At 38.0% G+C, this 21,635-nt stretch overlaps 1 protein-coding gene across 1 annotated transcript; it reads right to left on the bottom strand.

The window, feature by feature from the left end:
• Nucleotides 1–11,319: 11,319 nt before the first annotated feature.
• Nucleotides 11,320–12,618, bottom strand: LOC147616177 (uncharacterized). Its single transcript, XM_086777947.1, has 3 exons — nt 12,477–12,618; nt 12,249–12,378; nt 11,320–12,133 (listed from the first exon to the last, which is right to left on the bottom strand). Exons 1-3 carry the CDS (start codon nt 12,616–12,618, stop codon nt 11,320–11,322), a joined length of 1,086 nt encoding a protein of 361 aa, XP_086634073.1.
• Nucleotides 12,619–21,635: the final 9,017 nt, after the last annotated feature.

Below are 21,635 nucleotides of genomic sequence, written 5' to 3' on the forward strand. Positions count from 1 at the left end.
GAATGGTGGTGGGGTGTGTAGGAGGGACAACTTCTTGGAATGTGGGAGCAGCGGGTAGGGGCTCTTCATGAGAGGACAGTAACTTGGCTGCTCTATAGGGTTTTCGTCCTTGCATCCCAATCGATGTTGCACCTATTACGGCCCATCCAACCCCATCCGAGGAGTATTTCCTCTTGCATCATTCCTATAGGAATCACATAGAACCTCCCTTCCAAGGGATTATTTCCAATGTGGAATAAAAGTGTGACTATGCCTAAATAGTGAACATGTTGTGATGCCACTATGGTGGTGATTGTGGCATGGGTATCTTTTAGTACATGTTTCCCGAGGGAACACCATGTTTCGCGAGAAATTGAATTTTAATTAGCCTCTATGTCTACAAGAGCTAATTTTTGGACGAAGCTTGTCGGGCTGGTCATCCTAACCAACACAACCGAGCAGGCTTCACTCCCATTCCTCTTCTTTGAGGTCGACACTTGGGCCATGTTAACCATGATTTATCTTTGCCAAAGCTTGGATTTTCTTGCTTTGGCCTCTTGTTTTGGGAGGCTTGTTTCATATTCTCATGGTCTTTTTTTAGTTGTTTTTTATCGTGGATGGCTCATAAGGTGGTCTCGGTGAGAGGGCCATAGTAGCATTTTAGTTTGCTACCATTGAAATAACCAGCCATTTCGACGCCATCAAGTGTCTCGATGTGCACAACACCATGTGGCATAATCTTAGTGACCAAGAAGGGTCCTAAGCCTCTGAGCTTGAGCTTCTTTTTGTGTGTCTTTGTACTGAGGACCATGTCACCCTCGTTCATTTGTTTGTCTTTAAGCTAGTCATCAAACCATTGTTTGCACCTTAGCTTCTCAATGATCATGCTGTATACCACTAAAAGCCGTGTTTCATAGAGCTTTTCAAGCTCAAAAAGGTGACATCCTAAGACATTTACCGTGAGCTTCTCTTGTACGGTGATGCATAAGCTGGGGACCAAGAACTCCATTGGCATGACCACTTTTGTACCATAGGTTAACATGAAGAGGTGGCATTGGTTGTTGCCTTGTAGGAAGTTCTATAAGCCCAAAGTGTGACCTCAACAACTTGTGTTCCCAAATGTTGCAGTTGGCCTCCACAGTTTTGGTCAGAATGGCACACAAAACTTTGTTCTCGTGCTTTCTGCTTGGCCATTTTCTTGTGGGTAATAGGGGGAGGACTTTCTGTGAGTGACAAGGAACTCTTGCAAGAGGAATTGGATTACCTCATTAATGAAATGTGCCTAATTGTCACTGACGATCTCAAGGGAGCAACCAAAGGATGTGATCACTGATTCATCATCTTTTATTGTAAACAATATAGATACTTATTGGATTTATTTATTTTTTTGGCTTGGCTGGAAATTTGAAAGTACACTACTCACATACACTAGATGCCATCGCTTGCACAATGCAAGATTTAAACCCATCACCTATGGACTCTCAAACTCTTTCATTACCACTGCACTGACGCGCAATTCGCTTGTTGGAAATTTCTTAACTCCTCGTCATAAGGTTTAAGAAATATAGTTTTCCAAGCATGTGTACCCACCAGCTCTGTGTCAAAGTTGCCTCAATATTATTCATAGTTTGAACTTTCGATCCTTGGAAGTTGGTCATTGGACTTCCGGCCAGTTTCTAGTGGTTCATGTTCATTTTGGAGTTGCAACATTGTTCACGTAACCTGGTTCGTAGTGTAATTTTCCTGGCTGAAATTTAGAAATCCGGTTGAAATTCGACGTTGCCTTTAATTTGCACATTTTAGTCATAAATCGCAGGGTTCGTATGATTTCTAATGATTTTCAAGTCTAAATCCCGATTAACCCTCTAGTACGCATTGCCTTTAATTTTAAGGGTTGAAAAAGGCATTTTTTCCGAGCAGGGTGCAACACTTCAATGTGTACCCACAAAATTCAACGGCGCAAGCCTTTAGGACAAAAGAAAACTTTTTGAAATTTGGAGAGCTTGCCTTTTCCTGAACGCATCGAATACACCACGTCGCCAGCTCACGCCCTTTTCCCACACTCAAAATCACATGGCGATGACACTCCCAAGTGGACGGCTGAGAACGATGCTTGCTCTGCATTGTCAAGTGTGGTTCGATAGCGACTCGCCACGATGCTTCTGTTAGAAGTACTTCACACTGTCAGTACTTCACGATCGATGGATTGCCGACTTTAAAAACTCTCGTCAACCTGCTACTGTACCTAAAGCCTGCATCACGTAGACTACAAAGAACACAATGTATTATATACAGCTGCAGCGGCGGGGTGTCCACTGTCAATGGCTCACTCGCTTGTCACGGAAACGCAAAAGCTTTGGTAAAGTCTGTACGGGCGGCACTGAAACTCATACACCGCGTGACCCTGGAAGTCCAAGCCCTAGGCCTTTGAACTCTCCGAATGATAGAAAGAAGGCAGTACACAATAGGCACAACTTATGGAAATGCTACGTAGTAAGAAAAAGCACACAATATAGATTAAGTGCCACGTCAAACTATAATGTATAGTACATGATTATAAAGTGCCAAATCGTCAACCTTGAGAGTCCCTTTGATATTTTGCAAATGCATTTTACTACAAAAATAAGATCATCATGACCAAGATTCTATTGGATATCAATAGTCCATCCTCACATTATATTGGCTAGCACCCGCTAGTTCATGTTTGTATGGCCCGGATTGTGAGGAGTATCCATGGTTGAGTAGCCCGAGCGCCTCACATTACCTTATTCAAACGGAAAGGTGGCCTAAGAGGCCAAATAGTTTAGAGATTATATTTAGCACATTGTAAAATAGACTACATACTACACTGGACCTTTATCTCATAATGGTCCACACATGGAGTAGGTAGACTTTACTCTTGGATATCCTTTCCTGACATTATGAAACGTCTAAATGGGGGCCAAGATGAGTCCAAATGGCCATGGAAAGTGGAGAATGCGTGGTAGATTCTAGTTCATCTTGATAGGCCAAGTCTACACACCATAAAGATAGTGGCACCGACTATGATTGTAGACCTACGTGGAGATAGTTGCACTGACTATGACCACATACCTATGCAGAGATAGGCACCGACTAAGACTATACACCTACGTGGAGATAGTGGCCCTAACTATGACCAGAGGTTTTCGATGTAGAATCTTCCGATGAGGAAGTTACCAATGGAGGTATGGTATTTTTTTCCAATGCAAAATCTTCTAATTAGTAGGTTACCAACGGAGGTATGGTATTTTCATTTAAAAAACATCACAGAGCATCTCTAACACAAGGCCCAAACCATATCTTGTAATCACAGGTACTAGTATTGAAAAAACATTAGTGGTAATCCCTAAGTTCTCGTTAGCGTCAACGTGATTTTCCACATCGACTAGCATAGCTTCAGTCTGAGTCTCCACATTAACTTCTAACCCCTTGAAGAGAATGCAAAGGGTCGGTCATGATACATCACCTCATTGACCACTTCCTCGCGTTTTACTCCGTCTATAGTAGAAATAGATTCCCCTCTCATTGCGCAATCAATTACCCAGTGCATGCTTAGAGACCTACGCGGTCATGTCATGGTTGTCTCGTGTATACAATCCTATATATAGATACATGGCCAGTCCCTTCACATAGTTGATCAGTCATCATCACTATAAATTTACCCTCTGGCTCCTAGTAGTATACAACCTCCTTCTCTTGATAGTTCTAGCTCAGCCGTTGAAGCCCCCTTTACAAAAGCACAAGGGTGTGGGGCTTTGCCATCTATTATATCACTTCAATAATACATTATTTTTGTATATATGTATTATTGCTTGATTTGAGTTTCACAATTGTGTTGCAAAAGATCCTACTTCTTGTGAGTGTTCACTTGTATACACCACACTTTGTATTCTCTTACATGGTATCAAAGCAACGATTTCAATACAAAATATCTAGCAGTCCCTTAAATGGCATTTTTGCAAGACCTCACCACCACCATTTGGTGCTCATGGAAAGCTTATCCTCTCAGAAAATTAAAGCTTAAGGCTATTCTTTCCTTCTATTATCAGCTTTAGGATATCCCCCACCAACAAGGGATGCAGATGATAACCCTCCACCAAGCTTGGAGATGAAGGGATGTAGATGCTTTTGTGTCATCATCACTAGCATGGAAGATAGAATACTGATGATGGTTCATGTCTCCACACCTAAAGAAGCATGGGCTTTATTATTACGAATATTTACAAAGCTAGTACTTACAAGATCACAAATCCCTTAAGAATTAAAAATCTTGAAATTTAGCTTAACCAAGAGAAGATGAATGAAGGCAAATCCATGGAGTTGTTTCTCACCACAAATTGACTAACAAATGGCTCCACATGAGTGTGCTCTCCTCGCTCATCACACTATTGAGACGGAAGGTTGTGTTGTCATCTAAATATGATAGTTCTATTACAGCTTTGAATGCTAACTACCTCAAATCAAGGAGGAAACACATGCACTTGCATATTCACATCTTCCTAAGTAGATGCATATACTCCAATTTCATTTTGGTGATCAAACTTTTAGCATGACTATCTCAAGATATTCATAGCCCCATGAAAGGCCACTGCTTTTTCACACTAAGGTAAAAGTCTCAGAAAATAGTTAAATATCATATATTTCATCTTCTCTAACCTCATATAGCACCACTTTGCACCATAATAATAATGTTTCAGAAGTCACGTGTGAATAAACACTATGGTTTTCATGCCTCAAAAATGCTAAAAATGTATGATATGTAACTTTACTTCATCATTTGGGTGGTATACGCTACTAACATTTATGCAAATGATCAAAACAAGATAATTTTTTGACGTAAAATCTCTTGATATTCTCACAGTAAATAATTAATATGGTTTTTCACACTAGAAAAATGTTCAATAGAAGATCTTTGCACATTGATCTAATATTCTTTTGCATCAGTGATAGCATATTTGTGCCTCATGATGATGACAGTTTTTTAACATGAATATCTTAAGATACACTCATTGTATATATGCTTATAAAACACAAGAATCAAGCTATGGCTATGGAAGCTTGTAGGCTAAAAAAAGGTGATGCAAAACCCTAAACTAAGGTAGATATCTTTCAAGTACACAAATAATGATGAGAAATTAAACTAATTAAGCTTTAGACTCAAGTTCAGTTAGGTTATAAGATTGAGACTTGAACTTATAGAAAGACTTGAGAGCTTGCTTGATTTGATTGCTTAAGGTGGATACATCTTGGCTTTATTAGCTCATGTGGAATGATTCTAGCTTGCTCAAATCGTAACTTGCTCTTACACTCCCTACCTTCCTTGTGCTCCATGGAACCATATCTCTCAACACCCCCCCTTAATGGTGCCATATTCAAAGTAGTTCAAGGATGTGAGGATTACAACTCTAATACCCCCCCTTTGATACTATTAGGTAGTAAGGTTTGGTTACAAAATATCATCAACCCCCCCCTAAGTGCCAACATAGCTACTTAAGGTGGTAAGGTGTGATGGCAAACACCACAAATGAAATGATATGGGTGTCTACTTATATGGTAACAAGAAAAAAAAGTTTTATTTTGTGTTGTTGAAAATGCTAATGCTTAGTAGATAGATCTAATCCGAAACTTCCGGGAGATATGAGATTTTATTTTTTTGCTTTGGACCTTTCCAACATGCCCAAGGTGCAATGTGATATGCTTTGATCTTAGCATATCAAAAATACACCCTCATATTTTTAATTTTTGGCATTAATTAGGCTTGATTTTTACTAATTTTAGTTTAATGAGTTTAATTATTTTCTTAATATAAAGGATTGAGGCCAAAATTGAGCTTACCAATGAAGTTTTTGAAGAACCATTTTGCTTAGCAATGTTGTTCTTGATGAGGAGAGGTGTCCTATGTAGAAAAAATCAGCTCAAAACCTCAAAAACAGGCATAATTTATCAATTTATATTGCCTAGTTTTTCTATTATCTTAGCTCACTTACTGAACCAAAAGCTTCAAGATCTGGTTTTTGGGTAGTTAATATCATTGCTAGCGCACACCTAAAAGGTATTGAGTTAATTGTGAGAGCAAGGAGGAGTAATGGTTAAAGGAAACACTCGGCACTATAGTATGAAAATTGCAAGTTGGCGAGCAAATTTGACAACTTCCCTTGGTGAGCTTGGTCACCTAGAGATTCAAAGCAAGTGGTTAAGAGATCTTGCCTATTAAATGAAGAGAATAAGAATGGAGTTTACAAATTCTGGGCCACAAGGGGAATAAGAAGATAAGGTTGGATTAATATGAGATTAGTAACCTTAATGAAATGGTTGTTACTAATGAAGTTGAAATAATTAACCTAATCTTAACATAGAGGGAATCATGAGAAGAGGGGAGGCTTTTATACCATGTTGAAAAACACATCCCATCAAGTTATAGCTATGGAAGCTATGGCTAAAGAGGTGATGGAAAACCCTAAATTAAGGTTAATGCTTCCTAAGTACGCACATAATGATGAGAAACTAAACTAATTAAGCTTTACACTCAAGTTCAGTTAGGTTATAAGATTGATACTTGTACTCATAGAAAGACTTTAGAGCTTTCTTGATTTGATTTCTTAAAAGTGACCCCTTTTACATGCGGAGCTAACTTTGGGAAGGTGTGGATGACATGTTGGCCTTTCACAAGTAGGTAGTAGAAAGCCCATAGCGTTGCTTATTTGTTGGATCCGGAGTATTGGAACATGGACCAGGAGGAAGTTGTTCAAGGCTTTTATAAGGTGGTCAATGATTTCTACCATGATTCTGAATCACACGTAAAAATGCATCTTAGAAATGTCAAAATTTAGACTGAAAGAGGATTCATTTACAAACCCTTTCATGTAAGAATTATCAAAGAAATAGCCTGCTTAGAAGTGGTGGATGATGAATGGTAGTGAACATTGTTTACATCTACGACCACTTTCCATGAGAGTTCTTACCCAATGTGCTACCAATTCAAGTTCAGAAAGAAATTGGAGCACATACAAATATGTTCACGGTACCATTTGTAATCGACTCCTAGCAAATAGAGCATAAAACTTAGTTTACATGTATCATAATGAGAAAATTCTATAGTAACTTGAAAGAGAGAACTACAAAGAGGATATGTGACATCCGATGGATGTATGATTGCAAAGACAAGAGGATAATATGTTCTTTGATGTTGGTCAAACTTTCACTACAGAAGAAGAGGTAGAAAATAATCTTCAAGTTGAGATGACCAAAATTGAAGCACATCTCTCATGTAGGCTTGCAAGTTCACAAAGCACTTGTCGACAGTGATGAGGAACTTGAAACACCAAAAAATTAATGACAATTCAATATACATTCATTGAAAATTTGAACATAGTATGAACATTTCTTGGTGATGTTTTTCAAATGATTGATTGAAGTCTCATTGCATAGTTGCTAAAGAAGATATTCTCATTACAAAATAGTCATTACAAAAATATATTTGAATCACATCAATAAATTTATAGTAAAGTGTATGAAGTACACTTGTTAATAACTTACTATGGAGTTGGTTCCTATGTCATTGATCTTAAGTCACGCTATCATCGGGTTAGAATGGTTGAAGAAGATTTTTATATGGCTTTTTGCATGCAAATGGGTCATTATGAGTTTTTAGGAATGCCTTTTTTGGACTTACTAATACACCGACTACATGTAGTTGCTTGATGAAGTGTATATTCCTGAAGCACCAAATTTTTTTAGTTGTTTTCTTTGATGACATCTCGGTTTTTAACAAAGACGAAGATGAGAACAAGAAACATCTAGAGATAGTATTCAATCTTTTGAAAGAAAATCAACTCTATGCCAACCCAGAGAAGAGTGAATTCTTTCAAAACAAATGAATACCTTGGATATATTATGTCTATAGAAGAAATTAGTGTCGATCCTAAAAAGATAGAGACCATTAGAACATGGCCTAGACCCAAGCACATTCATAAGTTGAGATCTTTTATTATTTTATGTTCTTATTATAGAAGATTTGTAAAAACATTTGCTTACAAAGTACATCACTTGACTAAATTATTGAAAAAGACTAAAGTTTTTCTTTGGACTAACATGCATCAAAAATATTTTAATATACTTAAGTACACACTTACCTATGTACCTATATTAACGCTACCTGATTTCCTTGCACCATTCTTTGTGGTAGTAAAACTGATGCTAGTGAACATTGTATTGGTGTTGTGCTTATGAAAGAAAATCATTTGATTACTTTTACAAGTAGAAAATTGAAGCCATCTAAGCTTAAGTATAGTACTTATGATAAAGAATTGATTGTTATTGTTCATGCATTGAAACTTTGGAAACATTCTCTTATGGGCTTTGAGTTTATCATTAAACTTAATCAACAAAGTATTAAACATTAACTTTCTTTCATAACCTTTAATGTCAGATAGATATTTTAAGTGGGTATCTTTTATTCAACGTTTTCAGCCAGCTATTCAATATACACCTAGACATGAAAATGTTACCGATGATGCTTTGAGTAAGAGACCTACCATTAATACTATATCTACTATTAAAGGCATTTCTTTTGATAATATGAAGGAAACATATAAAAATGATTATGATTTTTCTCATGCATACAATAAGATGAAAGATAATTATTGGTTACTTCATTCTGATTATTCCTATAATGATGGTTTTATTTTCTTGCAAAAGAGATTATGCATTACTAAACCATTGAGGCAAGCTATTATCAAAGAATCTCATCAACCACCTTTCGTTCGTCATAGAGGAGCATTATCTACTTTGCAAATAGTTGCCTGAGATTTCTTTTGGCCTACTATGCATAAAGATGTTGCTAAGTTTGTTTCTAAATGTGTTATTTACCAAAAGATTAAGAGTCATAAAGGATACAAATTTGGTTTGATTATGCTTTTACCTATTCCTAATGAACCATGGGAACAAATAAGTATAGATTTTATAACTAATTTTTCTTTGACTTCTAATAAGAATGATATGATTTGAACTATAGGTGATAGATTTAGCAAACATGCTTACTTTTTTGCTTGTAAAAAAACATTGACTGCTTAGGGCCCATGCACATATGTTCATTAAACAAGTGTTTGTACATCATGGTTTACCAAAGATTATTATTTCTAATAGACATAGAAAGTTTTATAGTGATTTCTAAACTACTTTGTTTGATAATCTTAGAACAAATTTAAACTTGATTTACCTACTGCTTTTCATCCTAAACCTAATGGACAAAATAAAGTAACAAATAGCATAATTCTTGATTTTCTTAGATCCTATATCTCATCTCAACCTAATCAGTGGGATAAGTACTTGCATATTTTATAATTTACATATAATAATTGTCCATATACTGCTACAAAGAAAGCACCATTTGAGATAGTATATGGTAAGGCTTTGCCTACTCCAATGACTAGGCTCTCACATTCTATAGAGGCTCATGCAGACTATTTTGTTAGAGACTTTGACCAAATCCATGAGCTAGTAAAACTTAATATTCAAAACGCTCAAGAGAAATACATTAAGTATGCAAATCATAAGTGTAAACATGTCATTCACTATGTGCTTCTTCGTATTGAGAAAAGGAGAGTTATATCTATAGAGACCAATCCTGTAGTAGTACAGTAAGCTCCTAGAATTTATGGACCTTTTAATATAATTGCAAAGATAAATAACAATCATATAAGTGGATGCTAATTGGCATATTCATAAGTCTTTTCATATTAATCTTTTTTGAAACCTTTTAGAGGATGTTTATCTTCTCATCCTACATTAGAATAACCTCATAAATTAGTAGATGAAGAAGAATATCTTGTGCCTGAGTCTATTATTCACCATGAGACCATCACTACATGCATAGATAACACTTATATTACGTATCTTGTGACTTTTGAGAACCATCTTATTAAAGATGCTAAATGGATGCCATAAAAGTTTTTTCGTTTCTTAGCAAAATCTCATCCTCTTACCATCCATGCAATTGAGGTCAATTGCAACCCAAGCAAGAGGGAATGTTAGTAATAACCTCTATGGGGATGCCCATTATTTTATTTCGGGATATTTTATTTGGATACACCTTTTAATTATATCAATTATCAGGACTAATGTGTTTAATCAGTTATGTGCATTTAATATGGTCAAAATTAACATGTTAAAATTAACACCTTTTAATTATATCAATTATCAGGACTAATGTATTTAATCAGTTATGTGCATTTAATATGGTCAAAATTAACATGTTATTTTGGATGTAGGTAATGAATGAGTGGCAAATTATGTGTTAATCATGGGTGGAATATGTGTTGGACTACTATGGGATATTTTAGAAGACATGTGAACACCTTTTATGGTTTCGTATTTAGGCATCAATATTTTTGTAAGGCGAATTAAGGCTTTGTACATACTAAATAGTACTTTATACTTTTGCTAGGCCCAAGACTTTATATTAATGCTTGCTATATTTTTGTAGGGCTTTTACGCTCATAAACTCAAAAGCACTTGTGCTTTGTTTTTGAAAGTCGTCTCTTTGAAAAGCAAGCTTTTTTTAATACATATAAATATGGGCGAGTGGCACAAGGGCCACACTCATCATTCAACCCACTCTTATGTCGAAGGTGACCTCTACTCTATTCTCCATCTCATGACTTTGTTTATTTAATTTTTTATTAAAGTTTATACTTTTAATTTTTGTAAGTATATATTATGCTCTAATTTTTGTGATTGAGAATTAGAGTTCCTTCTTCAAGTGTCATAAAGGTCCTGACAATCACTATTTATATGAGATAGTTCACTATTTATAGGAGATAGTTTAATATATTAGATATTAATACTTATCATGAGAGTCTCTCTGTGTTTATCTTTATTTGGAAAATGGTTTATACTTCTACAAGGATTCCATTACATGCTACTTTGGAATGGCCTTAGTCCCTTGGGACTTTTTGTAGCTTGAGTGAATAAAAACCGCCTAACGTTCGATTGAGAGGTGAGGTCTCACGAATGCCTAACCTCCACATGCAAAGAAAAGGTTATACTCTCAAAATTGATTCAAAAAATAAATTTGATTAGAAACTAATTCCTACTACATGCATTGCCCAATGTGAAAGTATCTCCTCGTGTCTGTGTGTGCGCACACTCATATGCGTGTGTTTGAGAGAGAGAGAGAGAGAGAGAGATATGGAGATGGACGTTAGCCAAATCAAAAGAAACTACTACGATCATTCTTCTTTTATGTTGAAGTTTATGTCTAGGATGTAATTTTCCGTACATGTTTGTGTATTGGCAAATGTTGCATACAACTTATACCGTTCAAACTTCAACATCGACGAGCTTTAGCACGTTGGCCCAGTAGCCCTGACTGTCATCACATGGATGGGTCGCATCGGATGAGACTCCATTGACGGGACTGAGCAGTTCGGGAAGGAAAGGCAAGTCGCTGCTCTCGGGAGTAGCAGTGCTGTGGCCGGAGCTACTCACATGGTTAGGCTCCGAGAAACTGATGAAGCTATGGTTGCTATAATCACATGCAGGCATCCCTACAGCGATGTTGGACATAGTGAGCCTGTAATCCGGCTGGCTGACTAGCTGGTCTCTGCCTTGGAAAGTTTGAAAGAGCTCGTGGCTACTTAGAGAGCAGGGAATCATGTCGTCTAGATTCAGATCCGAAGCTGCTTGATGATCTGCTCCGTCCATGGGTGCTTGCGAGCTCCAATATAAAGCAGCAGCTTGATTACGCAGGGCATCCTTCCAGTCTTGAAATGTGCTGTAGCCGCCGTGAGGCGCAGCTCTTCGTGGCGCGCTAATCTGCCTCCTAATTAGATAGTCGATGAGCGTCCCCCCAGGTGAGGTGCTGTAGCTTGCATCCGGCCACCCTGTTGTAGCCAACCTGGAATCAGCAGCCATCCTGGCCAGCTCCCATTGGGCCACGTGGCTGAAGATGGAGGGGTCCGTGACCAGCCCCCTCCATTCACTATCATAATTATTATTATGATTGTTAATTATAGGCAGATGCGTGGTGGGATCCATCCCCATCTTATACAGCAGCTTCTTCAAGTGCGTGTTCCAGTGGTTCTTGACCTCGTTGTCCGTCCTCCCAGGAAGGTGAGAGGCGATATTCGCCCATCTGCACGTGCACACCATCAAGACATTCTTGTAATTATACATAATCGACGGCGGTGGATCAAGAAATGTTTATAACAATATCATCGAACGAATTAATAGTAGTGCGCCATGCGTACCTGTTCCCGACGAAAGCGTGGAGGCGGGTGATTATCTGGTCCTCCTCCGGCGAGAAGCTGCCACGCTTGATGTTGGGATTAAGGTAGTTCTTCCACCTCAGGCGGCAGCTCTTCCCACACCTCTGAAGCCCTGCAAATTAACAACAAACTTCAGTCCGGATTTCTGTTTGAGCTCAGCGCATGGCGTCTTAGGCATGTGAGGGGGATAATTCAGTATTCTTGGTCTACCGGCTAGTGGGGGAAGGGTTCGCCAGCTGCCATGGCCATTGTTTCTTTGTATGAAGGAAACGAGCTTCTCGTCCTCTTCGGCCGTCCAGGCACCCTTCTTGAGGCCAGGCTTGCGGTCAGAGCAGCAAGGCGCACGACCCATGGCTGAATCGTGTGTAAAAGAAAGCTAGCATGATGCCAGTTTAAATAGATCAAGCCTTCAAGGCCTAGCGCTTTTCACGCTCGCGTCATCCCTTCACACACGTTACTTAAGAACTTGACGTTTGAACTACGACATATCAAATGTCAAGAAATAATTATATTTGAATAAAGGTATGAAGAAAAACCACCATCTCCTCTTGAACCTTATTGTTGGGATATTTCGGAGCTCACATGTGTAACCATATGTGTCCACCTGTGTGTCCATGTGTGTATTTGTCCATCCTATATATTATTCATGAATGAGTGTGTGTGAACACCTATATAGGTGTGAACACACCCTTATAAGTGGATAAGATAAGTCTTGCCATGTGTCATCAGTGTGTTAGATTGTGTGATTGTGTTGATAAGGTTGTAAGCCTACAAAAAGCATTGTACTTGTGAGTTTCCATATCAATACAATCGTTGTCTTATACATGCAAATTATCTCTCTATAGTCTCTCTCTCCATAATGGACACCTTCCATCTACCTTAGCTCTATTGTAGATTCCTTGTCCCTGTCCCTGTCCCGTGAGCGGCCCTCTCCTTTGTCCTATCGGCGATCTTCTATTTTTGGCAAGCCCCATCCTTTAAGCCCTGCCTGTGACTCCATCATCAAGTGCTGGCCTTGGTTCAACAACTGAGCACCATAGCAACCACCAACAGTCTGCTTTTTAAGCCGACACACCAACGACGCGCTAAATGGTAGAAGTAGCACTTCTCACGTCATAACATTGTCCAGACGACCATTACGCACGACTCGCCCATGTAAGTGTCTGTTGTTGCCCACTAGCTAGACTTCCTCAATGACCAGCTTTCAAACATTTCATCAATGGCTCCACGTGTGGCCTCGTCTCTTATCCTTGCAGCCAAACCCTAATTTTTGAACTAGTATTTTTCAAAATCAAGTGCAAAGTCATTTACTTAAAGCTTCTGTACTCAATAAAATTGGGGGTTTCTCTTAAATCTATAAAAATCAATCAAATTGACCCTCTTACACTTGTTAAAATCTGGGGTTTTTCCCTTATTTGCTCGAAATTAGAAAAATTGGAGCCATCTCCGTCGCATTGAAGACTCCATAAGGCCATGAATAGGGTGGTAGCCTCGAAAGACAACGAAAAAAGTGACATCACCCCGACAGTGAGGGGGGATTTCACCCTGATTTCCCTTGGAAATTGTAATTTCCTATTTTTAAAGTGATCTTTGCCCAAGATGTCCCCCAAAATTTGAAAAAGAATCTTGTGTGTGTGATGTGTTTTCTCACCTAAATGTTTGTACTGCCTTAATGTTATAAAAGGCTCTTTAATTTCCATGTTTATCCCTATTCAGTGTAGGGGGGTTTGTTTAGGGAAGTCTTGCATGTAGTTACTATGGGTGGAGCTCCTATGAATTAGGCGTGGAAGGGGAATTCTAGGATTTAGGTGCCTTAGTCCCCTATACCTTTGAGTTGTCATGCATCCATGCTCAGACTTGGAGCCTCTAGTCATGCTTGAACATAAAGCCGTGTGCTTAGTTCAGCCTCTGAACCATGCTCAGACTTAAGCATCAGAGTCGGCATACGAGACATGTCTAGTTCTCGACATGGTATAGTCCGAAGGCCATCATAGGACTAGTTGAAGTTTTTCTAAGTCACACCACCTTCACTTTGAAGGGGGGATTGTTAGGATATTTCGGAGCTCACATGTGGAACCATATATGTCCATGTGTGTATGTGTCCATCCTATATGTGTGTGTACACTTATTCATGAATGAGTGTGTGTAAACACATGTCTAGGTGTGAACACACCCTTATAAGTGGATAAGATAAGTGTTGCCATGTGTCATCAATGTGTTAGACTGTGTGATTATGTTTGAAAAAATAGATAAGACTGCAAGCCTACAAAAAGCATTGTACTTGTAGTGAGTTTCCATATCAATACAATCATTATCTTGTACGTGCAAATTATCTCTCTACAATACTTCTCTCTCTCTCTCTCTCTCTCTCTCTCTCTCTCTCTCTCTACACCCACGATGGACACCTTCCATCCACCTTAACTCTACTATGTCAATCCCTAGGTCTATAATGGCGAGAAGGATTGTGGTAAGGTTCATTAAGCTAGTGCTCTCAGGAGTAATTTGCGAGTGAACCTAACACGAATCCTTCTCACCCTGCTTTTGGAAGTCATTTTTCCTTCTCTTCTCAAGGTGAGGCAAAACATTTTCAGAAGTTGAGCAAGCTCGAGGATGAAGCAAGCCCATCTTTTCCAGAACCTTGGGTTAAGCTTGAGGCATAGATGCCAAAGTGCAGGTTCAAAACTCAACCCCAACATACTCCCCACCCATAAGTTGCAAAAATAAAGTAGGGGTTACGTTCACAAGCCTAAGGGTTAGTTTCCACACACAAAGAAATATTTAAGTCGTTGCTAATTATATGGAATGAAACCAGCCCTAAGATTACCCTCGTACATTTGTCTTTTATTGTAAACAATCTATACTTATTGGATTTATTTATTTTTTTGGCTTGGCTAAAAATTTGAAAGTACACTACTCACATACACTAGATGCCATCACTTGGATAGGGCGAGATTTAAACCCATCACCTATGGACTCTCAAACTCTTTCATTACCACTGCACTAACATGCGATTGGCTTGTTAGAAATTTCTCAACTCGTCATTAGGTTTAAGAAATATAATTTCCCAAGCACGTGTACCCACCAACTTTAAGTCAAAGTTGCCTCAACATTATTAGTAGTTTGAACTTTCGACCCTTGGAAGTTGATCATTGGACTTTTTGGCCAATTTCTAGTGGTTCGAGTTCACTTTGGAGTTGCTACATTGCTCACATATTTGGTTCGTAGTGTAATTTTCTCGACTGAAATTTAGAAAACCCGGTTGAAATTCGACGTTGCCTTTAATTTCAAGAGTTGAAATTTGCACATTTTAATTTTAAATCCCGGCATCCGTACGATTACTAATGATTTTCAAGTCTAAATCCCGAGTAACCATATGTAGTACTATGCATTGCCTTTAATTTTTTAATTTTAAGGGTTGAAAAAACATTTTTCCGGTACAGGGTGCAACACTTCAATGTGTAGCTAGAAGATTTAACGGCGCAAGCCTTTAGGACAAAAGAAAACTTTTTGAAATTTCGAGAGCGTGCCTTTGCATCGAATACGCCAGCTCACGCCCTTTTCCCACACTCAAAATCACACGGCGATGACACTCCCAAGTGGACGGCTGAGAACGATGCCTGCTCCGCATTGTCAAATGTGATTCGATACTCTCACCAATAGCGACTCGCCACGGTGACTCTCTTAGAAATACTTCAAAGTCTTGCGTGGCTCTCAAACATCACATGATAGAAGCTCTCAAAGGGAAACCCTTGACGATCGATGGATTGCCGACTTTAAAAACTCTCGTCAACCTGTAGGGAGGCTGGCCGCTGTAGCTAAAGCCTGCATCACGTAGACTACAAAGACATGTACCATGCATACACAATGTTTTGTATACAGCTTCAGAGGCGAGGGTCGCGGGTACACTGGCTTGTCCTGTGACAATCACGGACACGTAAAAGCTTTGGTAAAGTCTGTAGGGGCCGCATTGTAACTCACACACCGCGTGACCATGGAAGTCCAAGCCTTAGGTCTTTGAACTCTAGTGCCTTTGAGGTACACAATAGGCACAACTTATAGAAATGCTACGCAGTAAGAAAAAGCAAACAATAGATTAAGTGCCACGTCAAACTATAATGTACAGAAACGATTATAAAGTGCCAATCGTCAACCTTGAGCGTCCTTTTGATATTTTGCAAATGCATTTTACTACAAAAACAAGATCATCATCACCAAGGTTGTATTGGATATCAATAGTCCATCCTCATATTATATTGTCTACGCACCCGCTAGCTCATGTTTGTATGTCCCTGATTGTGAGGAGTAGCCATGGTTGAGTAGCTTGAGCGCCCCGCATTACTGTATTCACACGGGAAGGTGGCCTAAGAGGCCAAATAGTTTAGAGATTATATTTAGCACATTGTCAAATAGACTGCATACTACACTGGACCGTTATTTCAAGTCCACACAAGGAGTAGGTAGACTTTACTCTTGGATATCCTGTCTTGACATTGTGGAACGTCCAAATGGGGCCCAAGATGAGCCCGTATGGCCATGGAAGGTGGAGAATGCGTGGCAGGTTCTAGTTCATCTTGATAGGCGAAGTCTACACACTCTAGAGATAGTGGCACCGATTATGACTGTAGACTAGCTACGTCGAGATAGTAGCACCGACTATGACCACAGACATACGCGGTCATGTCATGGTTGTCTCGTGTATACAATCCTATATATAGATACACGGACAGTCCCTTCTTCCCATAGTTCATCAGTCATCACTATGAATTTACCCCCGAGCTCCTACTAGCATACAACCTCCTTCTTAATAGGTCTAGCTCAACCTTTGAAACTCCCTTTACAAGAGCACAAGGGTGTGGGGCTTTGCCATCTACCATATCACTTCAATAATACATTATTTTTGTCTATATGTATTATTGTTCAATTTGAGTTTCAAAATTGTGTTGCAAAAGATCCTACTTCTTGTGAGTGTTCACTTCTATACACCACACTTTGTATCCTCTTACATGGTATCAAAGCAACGTTTTCACTACAAAATATCTAGCAATCCCTTAAATGGCATTTTCTACAAGACCTCACCACCACCATTTGATGCTAATGGAAAGTTCAATAATACCAATTATCCTCTCTAAAAATTAAAGCTTAAGGCTATTCTTTCCTTCTATTATCAACTTTAGGATATCCCCTGCCAACAAGGGATGTAGATGATAACCCTACACACCAAGCTTGGAGATGCACTAAAATCCAGTGCACCTTAATCCCATTAGTGACCCCTGCAATGCAAAATTTTCTATCTTGGCCTAAAGAAATTAGTACATTTTGTGCCCTATGTATAGCGATCCCCATCTCCTTATCAAAGTTGTACATGGCATCACCTTAATGTAGGCTCAGTACACTCACTCCCTACTTCCTTGTGCTCCATGGAACCATATCTCTCAACACCCCCCCTTGGTGCCATATTCAAGGTAGTTTGATGTGAGGATTAGAACTCCAATACCTCCCCTGATACTCTCGAGTAGTAAGTTTTGGTTACAAAATATCATCACCCCCCCTTATAAATGCCAACATAGCTACTTAAGGTGGTAAGGTGTGATGGGAAACAACATAAATGAAATAATATGGGTGTTTACTCATATGGTGACCCCTTTTACAACATGTAGGCTTGGGTAGTGAGGTTTTCTTGATTACTTGCTTAGAGAAGTGAGGTTCTTATAGTCTCTTTTTCTTTGCTTGATGAAGACCTTATGATATTACCTTTATGCTTCTTTGTGTAGCTTTGTTGAGATGGGTGTGATGCAAAACAATAGAAATGAAATGAGATGGGTGTCTACTCATATGACCCCTTTTACAACACGTAGGCTAAAATGTAGGCTTGGGTAGTGAGGTTTTATTGATTTCTTGCTTAGAGAAGTGAGGTTCTTATAGTCTCTTCTACTTTGCTTGATAAAGACCTTGTGATATTACCTTTATGTTTCTTCATATAGCTTCATCCTTGTTGAGATGGATGTGATAGGAGACAATAGAAATGAAATGAGATGGGTGTCTACTCATATAGTAACCCCTTTTCTCAGGGGGTGTACTACTAAGAAACCCTATGTATCACATGCGTTCAAGGGGTATTTAAAAAACCCCTTACCTGTGAGTTTCATGAATAAAATGGCCACTTTTTCTTTATAGAATTATGCCTTTTTTTCCAAAATTGATGTTAAAAATACCCTTATGTAGATGTATTTCTATAAATTTACCTTTAAATTTTGATTTAAAAACCCCTTCGTTTGAACTCATGTGGTATGCTTACATATTTTTAGGTGAACCCCCCGAGCCCCTTTTATAACATGTAGGCTGAAATGTAGGCTTGGGTAGTGAGGTTTTGTTGATTTCTTGCTTAGAGAAGTGAGGTTCTTATAGTCTCTTCTACTTTGCTTAATGAAGACCTTGTTATACTACCTTTATGCTTCTTTGTGTAGCTTCATCCGTGTTGTCCTAGCCCTTTTTTCTTGTTCATCTTTTTGTTGACTACTTCTTGGCTCTTGGTCTTTGCTCCTTAGCTTGACTTCTGGCTCTTTGACTTCTTTGTTGATGTGAACTTGATGCTCTTTGACTAATTGATGCTTGGTGATTGAGTTCTACTTCCTTAAGTGTCATGCGTTGCGTGTGGATGTCATGGTTTTCAATGTAGTCATCGCATACACTAATGCTTTTGGCATTTTTAGGATAATGATTTGTGCATTTTCTTTAAAGATATTTCGCAACTTTTTGTGCATTAAGAGGTATGCCATTTGTGTAAACCAAGTGCGGAACCCTTCCCTAATGAATCTCTCAATATAGCTCATTGTGTTTGTTGCCATTTGAGGTGGTCTTAGCAGAGTACTACTCTGGGGCAGTGCCTATGCCTCTTACAAGATTTGGAGTGTAAAATAGGCTTTGATTTGCAATGATCTTCTTCAAACTTTATGCAATAAGAGAAGTATGCAATGCCAGGGTAACAAGAAATAAAGTTTTATTTTGTGGTGTTGAAAATGCTAATGCTTAGTAGATAGATCTAATCTGAAAATAAAGTTTTATTTTTGTGGTGTTGAAAATGCTAATGCTTAGTAGATAGATCTAATCTGAAACTTCTTGAAGATATAAGATTTTATTTCATTTTATTTTAGTTTAGTTTTTCTTCTCAAACCTTTCCAACACGCCCAAGGTACAATGTGATATGCTTTGGTCTTAGCACGCCAAAATACACACGTTTTCAATTTCGGCCTTAAGCTTGATTTTTACTAATTTTAATTTAATGAGATTAATTACCTTCTTAATATTGTGATTAAGAGGATTGATAGATGGAGGCCAAAATTGAGCTTACCACAATGAAGTTTTTGAAGGACCATTTTGCTTAGCAATGTTGTTCTTAATGAGAACAAGTGTCCTGTGTAGAAAAAATCAGCTCAAAACCTCAAAAACTCACAATTCGTCCATTTCTCCTGCCTAGCTTTTCTATTCTCTCAACTCGCTTACTGGACAACCAAAAGCTTCAAGATCTTGTTTATGGATAGCTAATAGCATTGCTAAACCACACCTAAAATGGCTTGGTTTAATTGTGAGCAAGGAGGCGGAATGGTTAAAGTAACCAATCAACACTACAATGTGAAAATTGCAAGTTGGAGGGGATGGCCAAAAAACAAACACAATTGAGTGAGTAGATTTCCTTTTTTTTAATGGTTTGGATATGTGAGCATATTTGAGTTTTGTGATTTATTACACTCTTTCTTGAAGTTCCTAGAAGAGACAATGCCAATAGAAGTATTATGCAACATTCCAAAGTTAATAGTGAATTCAACAAATTAATTCACAAACCATATACCACTTTTTCTCATCAATGTGAAAAATGTATGGCATAACATTAAAATTAAATGAAATTATAAAATGTAATAATATTGATAATACCTTTACAAATAAGCAATGTTTAAGATCATAAATTTACTTAAATCATAACAAATGTCCACAATGGCAAAATTGAGATAATGTACATAATGTTTGAACCTGTAATAGTAAAAGGAATTTCTTACTCATAATAAACAAAGGCAAGAAACCTAGATTGATCATAACAAATGTCTACAATAGTGAAACTGAGATAATGTCCATAATGTTCGAATCTCTAAGTGTAAGAGGATCTTCTGAATCTATATAAACAAACACAAGAATAAAAACATGGAATTAAGTTCCAAACAAGAAGGCATCAATGGTATTCTAGGTTGTTTAGCTTTGTTCTAAATCTACAAAATAAATATGGAAATTATATTTCAATGCACATTAGTGGGAATAACTTTACTTAAGCTTGGAAATACTTATGACCTTAGCAGAGTAGGGTTCTAGTAGGTGCTTGTAAATATGCTCATCCTTCTCTAACAATATCATATTACGATTCATATATGCTGCAAGACCAAGTGTCCCAATTCTAGAGAACAAATCCACAATACTTGTAAAACTTTTGGCCTCTCTGGCAACCACATCTTCAAGAAGAGCCCTTTCTTTTAACCAAATCTTCAGGAGGAACTCTTGCGATTCACTAAATTATCATTCAAAATCAAACTACATGACGAACATAAAGATAATTATAACTAAGTACATACATGTTGAAACGAATTCAAAATTAAATAAATTCTTGAGAGAAACAAAGATAATTGAAATTAAATACATTCATATCATGAATGAGTTCATGATCCACATCAAGTTCCTCTCCAAGGTTCAAGTCTTTAACTTGATCTCACTATGAATTGAGAATACATTTTTTGGTGAAGAAGAACGTACAAATGCAGATAAGATAAGGCATGTCACATGAGTTACACATTTATTAAGATAATAAAAATAAATTATGATATGAAATTAGCTTCTACTTTGATGCAAAAGTTACCTTTGTTGCCATTAGTCCCTTTTTTCTTCCCATTGGTGGTGTACACTTCACAACCTGGTGATGCACCACCACAAAACCTGGAATTGAGGCATAATGCTCCACCTTTGTAACCTCCTCCATTGTGTATAGGCATGCAAAGAAGCCGCATTAGAGAGACAAAAGCCAAAAAATTTAAAGGCCAAGATATATAGATTATCATCAACCCTATTCCAAGATGGAATCTTATTTATGGAACAACCCTCTACAACAATGTCAGATGGGAAGTCACCAAATATTGGCTCAGATGGGAAGTCAGGTGGGAAGTCACCAAATATTAGCTCAACACAATGATCCACCATTTTCCCTTTCACCTTACCTTTAGTACAAATTATATTCAATGCTTCCATAATTCCATTCATGATGGTGGAGGGTTGCTTCCAATTCTGAATATCCAAAGCAAGATCTACAATGCTTGCATTAAAGGCAAATATAAT

This window comes from Cibotium barometz, chromosome 39 (genome assembly GCF_041138505.1).
Source record: "Cibotium barometz isolate CiBa-2024 chromosome 39, ASM4113850v1, whole genome shotgun sequence".
In the NCBI taxonomy this organism is placed as follows: domain Eukaryota; kingdom Viridiplantae; phylum Streptophyta; class Polypodiopsida; order Cyatheales; family Cibotiaceae; genus Cibotium; species Cibotium barometz.